Source organism: Littorina saxatilis, linkage group LG17 (assembly GCF_037325665.1).
Source record: "Littorina saxatilis isolate snail1 linkage group LG17, US_GU_Lsax_2.0, whole genome shotgun sequence".
Classification (NCBI taxonomy): Eukaryota; Metazoa; Mollusca; class Gastropoda; order Littorinimorpha; family Littorinidae; genus Littorina; species Littorina saxatilis.
This window is the reverse complement of record NC_090261.1, coordinates 60427555-60441368: the sequence shown is the minus strand read 5'-3', so window position 1 is coordinate 60441368 and position 13814 is coordinate 60427555. Positions and strand designations below refer to the sequence as shown.

At 40.5% G+C, this 13814-nt stretch overlaps 2 protein-coding genes across 4 annotated transcripts in view; both read right to left on the bottom strand.

The window, feature by feature from the left end:
* Nucleotides 1–459: 459 nt before the first annotated feature.
* Nucleotides 460–4584, bottom strand: LOC138953336 (uncharacterized). The gene is made up of 3 exons (XM_070325135.1): nucleotides 4531–4584; nucleotides 2958–4106; nucleotides 460–2234 (listed from the first exon to the last, which is right to left on the bottom strand). Exons 1-2 carry the CDS (start codon nucleotides 4582–4584, stop codon nucleotides 3006–3008), a joined length of 1155 nt encoding a protein of 384 aa, XP_070181236.1. The 3' UTR covers nucleotides 460–2234; nucleotides 2958–3005.
* LOC138951932 (neuroglobin-like) overlaps nucleotides 4332–13814 on the bottom strand; it is a 34143-nt gene continuing 24660 nt past the window's right edge. For all 3 annotated transcript variants that reach the window (XM_070323495.1, XM_070323493.1, XM_070323494.1), the window contains 2 exons: nucleotides 5691–5916; nucleotides 4332–4798 (listed from right to left, as the gene is read on the bottom strand). In XM_070323495.1, coding sequence (XP_070179596.1) covers nucleotides 4637–4798; nucleotides 5691–5916 — 388 coding nt within the window. In that variant the 3' untranslated portion in view covers nucleotides 4332–4636. The remainder of the gene's footprint in view (nucleotides 4799–5690; nucleotides 5917–13814) is intronic.

Here is a 13814-nt window from a genome sequence, read left to right as displayed (position 1 = left end):
TGACCGATTTGTGCAGACATGCCAGGATCACTTTCAAAACAAATACCGGTTTTAATTGTACAGCAGTAGGCCTAAGTCAGTGCTTGGATTTAATGTTTGTCACAGTACGGTGTAAAAGGGAGTTACATGTATACACAGATATTTATTGTACGGCTGTATTCATTTTATGATTTCTGAACTTAATCGCGCGCGCATGTGTGTGTGTGTGTGTGTGTGTGTGTGTGTGTGTGTGTGTGTGTGCGTGTGCGCTGTGTGTGTGTGTGTGTTTGTGTGTGTGTGTGTGTGTGTGTGTGTGTGTGTGTGTGTGTGTGTGTGTGTGTGTGTCCGTGTCCGTTGCATTCCCGTGTTTTTCTGTGAAGGTTGTACCTAAAAAGTCGAAAGAGAGAAAAACCTATCAAGTTGAGCAGTGCACGAAACACGACAACAAAAGACATCCCAGCACAAGAAGCAATGCACGTATACATAAAACAACGTTTATTCTTCAAAATTCAAACATAAGGCGATATCACAGGCGGCTCAACGTTGCTCTTTCACTTGGTTTTAACACTACGAACTACGAACATGGTCAGATGACCGAAGATGAAGGCAACATTATTTACTTTTTTTTGTTTCTATACACACATCATAAGACACACATAAAATGAGTTTAACAATGAAGCGAGCAAGTTTAAAACCATATTTCCAAACTACACACTTGAAATACCTAGACGCTATACGATCTTGTCTTATATGAATCAATGTCTTATACGAGTCAATGTGAATGCTTTGACCAGCAGGGTGTCGAGAGATATAACTGAGTCTTCGGTGTTTGTTTATTTGTTGCTTAACGTCCAGCCGACTACGCAGAGCCATATCAGGACGAGGAAGGGGGGGATGAAGGGGGCCACTTGTCAAGCGATTCCTGTTTACAAATGCACTAACCCATTACTTGTGTCCCAGCAGGCTTTAGTAAAACTAAATTAATACCTACTGGAAGATTACCAGTTTCCAGTATGTTAAAATAGGCTTAACCTATCTACTGCTGGACTTACATCAGAACACTAACAGATTAAACTATACATGAATCGCGAGACAAGCGGCAAGAGAAGAGATTTTTGGAAAAAATACAGGTGAATGAGCAAGAAGGCAGAAAAAAGAAAAGAATTCATGAAGAAAAAGAGAGCATGACAGGAAAGAGGAACCAAAAATCTACCTAACAGCAAACTAGAAAGCTCCTGCGGTTCCAAAAACAGGAGGGGCCTTTAATTTCATAACCGCAGTGCCCCACTGCGGGAAGTCTTCGGTGTTTTCGGGCCCGTTTGTAAAGATACATTTGTATAACGGTGTTTTTGTATCTTCGGAATTCTTTCTGTCTTTTGGTTTGCTTCATAAATGTATCATTGTCACCTGAGTGTACACTATTCAAAACATGAACGTTCTCATCCTCAAGAATATCTCTTGTCAAAAAAATACTACCAGTGTAAAATCACATAAATAGAATTGTCTTTAATTCAGCTTGCCTATTGCCAACCCTTTCACTCAATTTTTGTTTAGGTACCATCCTTTCCAGCACACGATCATGCACACCGCCCCAGATCTGGCCAGGACTATACACGGGATAAGATCACCCATGCTCTTGGACACATACCAAAAATCAACAGCTCAAGCAGGATGATATAGCTGTCACCAAATCAATTCAACAATTAATTAATTCAACAAGAAATTCCCACTCAGCGCAGCAAGCTGCCAGACTGTTGATGGTTGGCGTGTGTTACAGTTAGAGGATGCTTTTATCCTGTGTAAAAGCCTGTACAGGTCTGTGTTGGTGAACGATTTCGCTTGCACTAGAAGGAATGTGCCTTTAAAACGTCAGTCCGACTATTCGCTTGCACCAGAAGGAATGTGCCTTTAAAACGTCAGCCCGACTATTCGCTTGCACCAGAAGGAATGTGCCTTTAAAACGTCAGTCCGACTATTCGCTTGCACCAGAAGGAATGTGCCTTTAAAACGTCAGCCCGACTATTCGCTTGCACCAGAAGGAATGTGCCTTTAAAACGTCAGCCCGACTATTCGCTTGCACCAGAAGGAATGTGCCTTTAAAATGTCAGCCCGACTATTGGCTTGCACCAGAAGGAATGTGCCTTTAAAACGTCAGCCCGACTATTCGCTTGCACCAGAAGGAATGTGCCTTTAAAACGTCAGCCCGACTATTCAAAATGCAAAACCTGTGAGTGCACCGCGGAGCAGTGTTTTAACAAGAAGAGCAAACGCTCGATCGAGTCACTTTCGCAGTTCTGAATATTATATGAGGCATCAGATGGACAGGAAGAAATTGCTATTCACAACACAATACAGATGTAAATAATTTGATGTAAAGAATAATCCTATAAAGTTTGAATCAAATCCGATGAATAGTTTCAGAGATATGATATTTCAATTTTTTTCCTTCAAGACATACCTGTGACCTTGAAAAAGGTCAAAGGTCACCAAAGCAGACGTCAAAGTGTAGAGGTCACTGGGAGTCACGTTCACATAAAATTTGAGCCCGGTCACTTTTATAGTTTCCGAGAAAAGCCCAACGTTAAGTTGTGTGTTGCCGAACAGAAAAGGCTAGTTATCTCCCTTGTTTTTCTGATAACGTTCGTAAAAGGCTACAGATGTAAATACTTTGATGTAAAGAATAATCCTACAAAGTTTCAATCACATCCGATGAACTTTGTCAAAGATATAAAATGTCTAATTTTTCCTTTGACGCTGACCTGTGACCTTGAAAAAGGTCAAAGGTCAACGAAACCATCGTTAAAGTGTAGAGGTCATTGGAGGTCACGACTAAACAAAATATGAGCCGGATCGCTTTGATAGTTTCCGAGAAAAGTCCAACGTTAAGGTGGTGTCTACGGACGGCCGGCCGGCCGGACGGCCGGCCGGACAGACTAACACTGACCGATTACATAGTCACTTTTTCTCAAGTGACTCAAAAACAGGTTACAACAGCAACAACAGTAGTGTATAATCATGGTCTAAAATCAAAAGCACCTGAGACACTTCCAAGATAAACAAGGCACATGTGAGCCTGAGTCTAGACCAGAACATAAGTATATCAAGACATACAAACAAGGCACATGTGAGCCTGAGTCTAGACCAGAACATAAGTATATCAAGACATACAAACAAGGCACATGTGAGCCTGATTCTAGACCAGAACATAAGTATATCAAGACATACAAACAAGGCACATGTGAGCCTGATTTTAGACCAGAACATAAGTATATCAAGACATACAAACAAGGCACATGTGAGCCTGATTTTAGACCAGAACATAAGTATATCAAGACATACAAACAAGGCACACGTGGGCCTGATTTTGGACCCGAACATAAGTATATCAAGACATACAAACAAGGCACATGTGAGCCTGATTCTAGACCAGAACATAAGTATATCAAGACATACAAACAAGGCACATGTGAGCCTGATTTTAGACCAGAACATAAGTATATCAAGACATACAAACAAGGCACATGTGAGCCTGATTTTAGACCAGAACATAAGTATATCAAGACATACAAACAAGGCACACGTGAGCCTGATTTTAGACCAGAACATAAGTATATCAAGACATACAAACAAGGCACATGTGAGCCTGATTTTAGACCAGAACATAAGTATATCAAGACATACAAACAAGGCACATGTGAGCCTGATTTTAGACCAGAACATAAGTATATCAAGACATACAAACAAGGCACATGTGAGCCTGATTCTAGACCAGAACATAAGTATATCAAGACATACAAACAAGGCACAAGTGAGCCTGATTTTAGACCAGAACATAAGTATATCAAGACATACAAACAAGGCACATGTGAGCCTGATTTTAGACCAGAACATAAGTATATCAAGACATACAAACAAGGCACATGTGAGCCTGATTTTAGACCAGGACATAAGTATATCAAGGCATACAAACAAGGCACATGTGAGCCTGATTCTAGACCAGAACATAAGTATATCAAGACATACAAACAAGGCACACGTGGGCCTGCTTTTGGACCCGAACAGAACAGAGGTATGTCGGTCGTCCTGGTTCGCGTGCTATCGAGAGCAGCATTAGCAAAATCAAAAGGCTAAATTAATCCACAATACATTTACTCAAAATCAAAATCAGGTGCCTGTGGATGATGTGACCCCAAGCTTTCAGGACTGAAGGTAACTATGATTGCTTTATCGTTGTAGTTATAATTTTAATTTGTTTGGTCGTTGGACGGGAAATGGTGGAAATGGGACGGTGGCGGAATGAGGGGGGGGGGGGGTGGGGGTGGGGGGGGGGGGGGGGTGGTGGGATGGAGGTAGGGTGCAGGGGGGGGGGGGGGGTCTGCAGTGGGGAGGAAAAGGATGAAGAGAGAAGATGACGGGATGGCAGATCAGGAACTCACAACAGGAGCCACAACCTTTCGGGTATAGACTATAACATGTAGATCGAGGTGTCAGTCTTGAGTTCATGTGCTCGTTTGTTTGTTCGTTTGTTTCCTTGCTTGCTTGGACTATAACCCAGCTATCAACTTCGATTCTGATCTTGACAATTAAAAATAGGAATTGCCTCATGAGGTATCCAAACAAAAATATTAAATTAAAAAACAAAAGTCTGTAGAGATGTCTAGATGACGGTACTCTGTTCTTCCATGGAGTTGCTCAGTAAGCCCTGGATCATTAAGTGTACGACGACCTCCATGACGATGGTCCACGACTTCCTGTGCTCCTCCGTGAACTTGTCCTTCAAGGCCTTCTCCAGGGCGTATACCACGGCCTCCTTGATAGCCTGCACGACAACAACACACACACATTCCATTTGGCTTCATCGAGTCTTCTGCAAGGCAAATAGAAAATACCGAGGCAAATGACATCGTTCAAGTCAAGAAATAAGTGCCTGAGATAGGTGATAAAACTGATCCAATACTGATGCAAATGGCATCGTTCAAGTCAAGAAATAAGTGCCTGAAAAAAAATGTGACGGGGGTCAACCAAACTAGGGTCACGTCGGTAGATTATCAAACCCTTGAAGTGTTCAAAGTTTCAAAGCTCTAGCTTCAAAACCGTCTGAGATAACGTCGATGCTAAGTTATTATGAATCGAACATGACCCCACTGTGACCCCAAAACTTGACGAGGGTCAATCAAACTTAGGTCAAGTCAGTAGATTATCAAACCCTAGAAGTGTTCATAGTATCAAAGCTCTAGCTTCAACAACGTCCAAGATAACCTCAACCTCAACGTTAAGTTTTTATGAAACGAACATGACCCCGCTGTGACCCCCAAATTTGACGAGGGTAAGCCAAACTGGGGTCACTTCTTAAGATCATTAAACCCTTGTGTGCAAAGTTTCAGAGGTCTAGCTTAACAAAATTCCGAGATAACCTCAACGTTAAGGTTTTTGTCCACGGACGGCCGGCCGTCCACACAGACGGAGACATATGAATCCAATACTCACCAATTACTCAGGTGAGTCAAAAATAAGTGCATGCAGACGAGAACGGCGCCACGGTTTGCACGTGTATTTCTCGGCGATTTTTCGGCATGTTAACCTCTTTCGCCTTAGTAGAAATGTCCACATTTACTTGTGAGAGTTTGGATAATGACTATCGCGATCAATGTTGAATTGAGCAGAAACAAACACTACAGGCTACTTCAACAGTGGAAAGACGATGGCCTCACCACGAAGTATTCCTCCTTGATGCCGTAGGCCGAGTGCCTGCCGCCCAGGTCCACCAACATCTTGACCACCGAGTCCATGTCATCCAGGTTGATGACCACGGCGGAGATGGCCTCTGTCACCTTCTTCACGTGCCAGCCCAGCTTCTCGTTGTCCACCAGGTCCTCATGCGACAAGCCTTCCACGAATTCGAACAGTGAATACGCTTCTGGGGCAACAGCGAATAGTCTGCAACAAAAGTACAGAGTCTAGAACAAATCGTGTGGCAAAAATACGGAACTCTACATCATGCATCTCTACATCATGCATGCAACCGACTATAATTCCCAGACGTCGAACAGTGATTTCGTTTCTGGGGAAAGCTCGAACAGTCTGCAACAAAGTACAGAGTCTAGAACAAATCGTGTGGCAAAAATACGGAGCTCTAGGTCTACATCATGAAGGCCCGGTAGCTCAGTTGGTAGAGCACTGGACTTGTGATCGAAAGGTCCCAGGTTCGAATTCGGGCCGGGACGGACACGGGTCAACTTTATGTGCAGACCCAGAGACGGAAGCCATGTCCCACCCCCGTGTCATCACAATGGCACGTAAAAGACCTTGGTCATTCTGCCATAAGTGCAGGTGGCTGAATACACCTATACACGCAGACACCTGGGTAGCGCGACTCCGTTGCTGCTAGCTTTCCACTGGGAGGAAGCGACCCGAATTTCCCAGCGATGGGACAATAAAGTAATGAAAATGAAAAAAAATGAAAAAAAAAAAAAAAAAAAAAAAAAAAAAAGTAACTATAATTCCCAGACGTCGAACAGTGATTTCGCTTCTAGGGAAAGCTCGACCAGTCTGTAACAAAGTACAGAGTCTTATATAACAAATTCGTGTGGCAAAAATACAGAGCTCTAGCTCTACATCGTGCATATGCAACCGACTATAATTCCCGGATGTCGAACAGTGATTTCGCTTCTAGGGAAAGCTCGAACAGTTTGCAACAAAGTACAGAGTCTAGAACAAATTCGTGTGGCAACAATACAGAGCTCTAGCTCTAAATAATGCATGCAACCGACTATAAATAGAATTCCCCGACGTCGAACAGTGATTTTGATTCTGAAGCCTAGAACAAATCGTGTTGCAAAATTCCAGAGCTCTACGTCATACATGCAGCCGACACGCTGTTCACGAAGTCGAACAGTGATTTCGATTCTGGGGACAGCTCGAACAGCCTGCACAAAATATACAGAAAGATACACATCCGCAGTAGGCCTATCTCGAAAACAATTCAAAGAAGTCGAACATCTTTATTTGATTCTGTTGACTCAGGCAGGGTTAACTGACTGATTACTAAAAGACTGTGTGTGTATTAATCGGATTGCTGACATGCAAGTGCCCGAGTGTCAACAATGGAAATGCATTGAAATACGTGTATCTTTGATGCCTTTTGTTTTTTAAACCTCGTATGATATGTCCTCATTTTGCTCTGTGGGAGGTACACGGGGGATAACCTGGCATAAGCGGGGCAGAGGGTGTACGCGAGGCCTGACACGATTGAAGGCACGTTTTGTCAGTTTTCTTGGATTTGTTTGATTTACGTCGGGATTTAAGGTAAGCTACAGATTCAGCGATGCCTTAATTTGTTTATCGATGCATAAAATGCCATAGAGCGGTTCATATTTGTCCGTAAATTACCCTCAAAGCTGAACATGTCGGCGATCGAGCGCCGGAAATGGCTGTTCGATGCGTTTCGGAAGTAGAAATGTGCTTTATTTCACAAAATCAGCACGTATATATATGACATCGGTTTGGGATTCTAATGGACGATGGAATCATTGAAGATGCAAAGAAGTGCTATTTCGGAGGTAGAATATATCGACCGACCCCTGTAGACGAGAGGCGATCAAATGTGAGAGATGAGCGTACGCGGGGCTGCCGACCGCGAATGGGACAACAGAAGCACATGGGAACGAAATGTCAGAAAAGCGTTGAGTTGTGCAATAAAACGGTTCGGTGCATCCCTTCAATGAACATTTTGATCAACCTAGAAACACACGTACCCTATAGCTGTTGCCCTAAGATAACGGCACACACACACACTCACACACACACACACACACACACACACACACACACACACACACACACACACACACACACACACACACACACACACACAGTATGCACATACACACAACACACTTAGTTGTTAGAGAGGTGCTTTCGGAGCTGTCTTTTGAGCATGTCCTCAATTGGGCTAAGTCGACTTCGCGAAGCTTCCGGAACGAGAATTCGTCCCTTAAAGGCACACTCAGCTTCCCGTAAACCATCACAGACACTGTCAGGCGCACAGTACAAACACCCTTTCGTTTAAACACTCACCGCTGGAGAACATCCTTGGTGCCCTCCGTAAAGAGCGAGCAATTTTCAAAGAATTTATTTTTGCGTGTCTGATCAGACAATCGGAAGGCTTGTTTTGGCGCTAGACCTAACTTTTAAAATCTAAATAATAGATTGACAGCTTGTTACGCAAACATTCTTAAATCATAAAAGAATTCTATTTTTCATCAAGACAAGATCAGTACAACTCGAAGTTTTGAAAGTTTAAAAAAAGGTAGCCCGGAAGCGTGTCCCGCAAAACGTGTTTCTCGTAGCAGACGAATGTTCTGCATGTCGCCAGTTTATTTGAACGGTCAACCGCCACCGCTCAAGTTCGTGTGACTCGCAGCCGTTTGTTGTGTTTTAGATTCAGTAGTACACAATAACGCGCTATTGCTGATACAGCGAGTCGCATTGAAATCACAAACTGACTACTAAATTACAAACAAGAAGGGCAAAGCCCATACGACTCACATGCTTGACCTCGACCTTTAGGGTAACTAAACCTAGCAATGACATCATACACTAAGAACTGCTTTACACATTTTTCCTACCAAAATACATGTGACCTTGACCCAAGGTCAAGGTCATCCAAGGTCATGCAACACAAAGCTGTTAATTCAAGACATAGGAAGTACAATGGTGCTTATTGGCTCTTTCTACCATGAGATATGGTCACTTTTAGTGGTTCACTACCTTATTTTGGTCACATTTCATAAGGGTCAAAGTGACCTTGACCTTGATCATATGTGACCAAATGTGTCTCATGATGAAAGCATAACATGTGCCCCACATAATTTTTAAGTTTGAAACAGTTATCTTCCATAGTTCAGGGTCAAGGTCACTTCAAAATATGTATACAATCCAACTTTGAAGAGCTCCTGTGACCTTGACCTTGAAGCAAGGTAAACCAAAATGGTATCAAAAGATGGGGCTTACTTTGCCCTATATATCATATGTAGGTGAGGTATTCAATCTCAAAAACTTCAGAGAAAATGTGAAAAATGTGAAAAATAGCTGTTTTTTAGGCAACATTTATGGCCCCTGCGACCTTGACCTTGAAGCAAGGTCAAGATGCTATGTATGTTTTTGGGGGCCTTGTCATCATACACCATCTTGCCAAATTTGGTACTGATAGACTGAATAGTGTCCAAGAAATATCCAACGTTAAAGTTTTCCGGACGTCCGGACGTCCGGACGGACGGACGGACGGACGGACGGACGACTCGGGTGAGTACATAGACTCACTTTTGCTTCGCATGTGAGTCAAAAAAGGAAAGTGGATCACACGGGTTCACGATGGCTCAGGGGTTAGATAAACCACGAAAACAGGTGGGGAGACACGCACGCCTCGTCCTTCAGCCCGCCAAACTGCTATTCACTCTCACTACGCTAGTGACTCGCGAAGCCGGTCCGAGTCTTCCAAGCGCCGGCGATCGAGCCAGGAAGAGGGTGGAAAGAGTGGGGGCAAAATACTCGAGAAACTCGAAAAGAAACCGCGCCGCGAACGCAACCCCTTAACAGCCCATGACAGCGCTAACCTCTGATACACAGGAATAGGACGACCTGTCCAAGTTTCTCAACCCTTACGACCTGGCCCGGACTATGGACTTTCCCGATTGTCTTACGATTCAAGTGTTTACACTCGTTGTATTTATTAACCTTGTACCCTCTTTCCTATGGATACGTTGAACATTTTATCACTTAATGTGCGTGGATTACGAAATCCAACAAAACGCAAAAGTCTTTTTCGACATTTCAAGGAAAAAAAATATGACATTATATGTATTCAAGAATCGTATGTTACCAAAGGTGTGGTGGACTTATGAAAAAAAAGAATGGGGAGGAGATTTGATTTTTTCAGAAAGTACTGCACACAGTAAAGGTCAGATTATATTAATTAGAAAGCAGTTTTCGTTCGCATGGAAGACCTTTATATTAAACGAAAGGGTTATTGCAATAAGAGTATCCATTGAGAATAGAGATGTATGTGTGTTTAATATATACGCACCCAGTGTAACAAAAGAGATCAAGGAATTTTTACATGACTTGGCTGTCAAAGTTAAAGAATGTGATTGTGAAAGGAAAATAATCTGTGGAGATTTTAATGCTGTGTTGAATAATGAACTTGATATTATTAGTGGCCAAAAACACCAAGAGAGTTTGGTAAAAGCCTTTAACTCTTTTATAAATGAATGTGCTTTGAATGATATGTGGCGGATTTGCAACCCACAAGAAAAAGAATACACATGGTCAAAGGGAGGGGGTACATTTATTGCACGGCGACTGGATTACATGTTACTAAATGATAACGTAACTGACGAAGTGCTTGAATGCAATATATACTCACTACCTTCGACTGATCACAGGGGTGTTTATTTACAATTAAAATGTACTGACACATGCAGAGGTCCAGGGTACTGGAAATTTAACAACTCTCTATTAAAACAACAGGCATACGTTGATATTATGAATCAGACCATTGATAATTTTCTCTCTGAGCACCCGACACAGCATGCGGGATTGAAATGGGAGTTACTGAAACTGGAAATTAAGGACATCTCTATGCAATACAGCAAGAGAAATGCCGTAATTAAGAGAACAGACAAGATAAAATTGCTACATGATTTAAATGTATGCGAATCACATTTAGCCAAAAACCCAGATGATAAAAACGCTATTTTTCGACGAGAAAAGTTAAAATTGAATTTGGAACTTATTGAAAAAACAGAATTGCACAGTGCCCAGACAAGATCACGAGTAAAATGGATCGAAGAAGGAGAAACAAATACAAAGTATTTTCTTAACTTAGAAAAATCACGTGCACAATCAAAATTAATGCCAAGATTAGAACTGGAGAATGGTGAAGTCATTACAGATCAATTTGATATACTGGAAGCTCAGAGAGAGTATTTTCAAACTCTTTATTCACAAAAAATACCTGATGAAAATTTAGACAATAATATTGCATCCTTTTTGCAAGATTGCGATGTTCCTCAGTTAAGTGATGAGGAGAAGGCAGAGTGTGAAGGAAATGTAACGGTTGAAGAGGCATCATCGGCACTTAAATTGATGAAAAATGGTTCCTCACCAGGCATGGACGGCCTTACCACAGACTTTATTAAGTTTTTTTGGTCAAAGTTAAGAACTGTTATTGTTGATTCATTTAACAAATCATTTGAGAATGGAAGTCTGTCCTACACCCAAGCATCGGCGGTTATTACCCTGATCCACAAAGGGAAAGATTTATCAAAACACAGTTTATCAAACTGGAGACCAATTTCTTTGACAAATACAGACTATAAGATTTTAGCTAAATGTTTAGCAAATAGGTTAAGCCCAGTTATTCAAAAGATAGTACACGAAGATCAAGTTGGTTTCATTAAAGGTAGAAACGTCTCTCATACGCTGAGAACAATAGATGATGTTATTGAACATTTTAGATTACAAGAAAAACCTGGTTTGGTACTTGCTTTGGATTTCAAAAAAGCATTTGACAGCATATCGAAAGAGTTTATGTTATATGCCTTTAAGAGATACGGATTTGGAACAGACTTTTTACGTTGGGTAGAAGTATTGTTCAGTAGCACAAGAAGCTGCATTGGATACAACGGTTGGCTCTCAAGTGATTTTGAAGTCAGCTGTGGGGTGCGACAAGGTTGTCCTTTCTCACCACTAGCTTTTGTTATTGGAATTGAGCTGCTTGCAACCCGATTTCGAAAAGGTTCTGAAGTAAAAGGTTTGGAAATTGAAACTGACGATTCAGAAGAATTGCATATGTTTAAAAAGATTTTGAAGGCACTTCTGTATGCCGATGATGTTACCATGTTTTTGCGTGATAAAGATGACATTAAAGCTGTTTTGGGGATATTAGACGAGTTTACAATTATATCCGGTTTGAAGATAAATAGAGTAAAATCAGAAGCAATGTGGATTGGATCAAAACGGAATAGCAACGAGGGAGGATACGGATTAAGATGGGTTAAACAAATGAAGATTTTGGGAATATATTTTTGCAATACATCCAGTGCCTCCCTCGTGAATGAAAACTGGACACAACGAATTAAGAGTATTAAACAGGTGATTTTAAACTGGGAAAAACGGAATCTTGGCATATTTGGTAAAATGTGCGTAATAAAAAGTTTTTTGATTTCCCAGTTTGTTTATGTTATGCAGGCAATATGCATCCCTGAACCTGTGTTGAAAGAAATTAATACGATATTGTTTCGTTTTCTTTGGAGGAAAATTAATTGTAATAAGAAAGCGTTTGAGAAAGTGAAGAGAAGTGTTATGTGCAGTGGAATAGGAACAGGAGGAATTCAAATGATTGATATGCACATATTGCAAGAATCTATTCTGTGCGGCTGGCTTGCTCAGCTTTCGAATATGAATAACAATAGTACATGGACTTGGATTCCTAGATTATATTTCCGTAATTTTGGAACAGATTTATCTTGTTTTAATTCAATTATTGGTCCTAAAAAGTTTAAAGGGTTAAATAGTCTTCAGTCCTCCTTCTGGAGCAAAGTACTGCGAGTCTGGTTGGAACATAATACACTGCACTCTCCTTCATCTCTGAAGATGGCATGCATATGGAATAATGTCGATATAAAATATCAAAATAATGTAATTTATTTTGACAACTGGGCAAAAAAAGGAATAACACATGTCAATGACCTTTTAGAAAACAATTCCATTTTGTCATTTCAAAATGTACAGAACTTAATTGGTACTTCACCAGAACTCTATTTACAGTACATTGTTGTTCACTCGGCGTTGTCTCGTTATTTAAAGAACAATACGGATTATGTATATGCTGTTACTGAAGAATTTTCGAAATTGTATTTTAATGATAAAGTTATGTTAAAAGCTAGAGACTTTCGAAATTTTATGACAGATATGAAATATAGTCCACCCTGCTGTGTTCGATTTTGGCTGAACAAACTTGGTATTAATATTGAAGAAAAAGTTTGGCTCAATGCAAAAGAGACAACAACAGAAACCAGACTAAAAGAATTACAGTGGAAGATATTACACAATATATACCCAACCAATATTCTTCTCTTAAAAATGGGACTCACAAATAATGATAAATGTCCATATTGTATTGAACAAGTTGATTATATTGAACATTTCTTTTTCTATTGCAGTAAAATTCACCATTTGTGGAAGCATGTTGAAACATTGTTTTACGATCGATATAACATAGCAATTATTTTACAAGCAACAGATGTGCTGATTTGTGTGCGAGATAAGAATGGTTTGACACATGATATGTTTAAGTATCTTACCCATTTAATCTTGATTGGAAAAATGTGTATAAGTAAATTTAGATATGGGACACCCCTTGAAATATTATTTATTTTTCAAAGGGATTTAACCCTCAGGGGCCTGGTATAAAACAAGTGTAAGTTTAAATTGAGTGTTTGAAATGATAATATTTAGAGACTGTTATTTACGGATAGAAATGTATGATAAGGAATAAATTTATGTTATGATTATCTTTATTTATTTACTTAAACATATTAGTTTACTGATAAAGTTTGTTGATCTAAAAATGTACACCTTTGACTGAGAAAAGAAAAGACCTATGAAGAAGGTTTGCTCCAAGCCACACAAGAAAAAAAAAAAAAGAAAAAAAAGGGGCAAAAAATAATTGTAGTAGCAAACCTGCATGCAACTGAGGTTTAAAAAAAAAAAAAAAAAAGAAAAAAAAAAAAAAAAAAAGGTGTGTGGTTTACGCGAGCAAAATAGCCATTCAA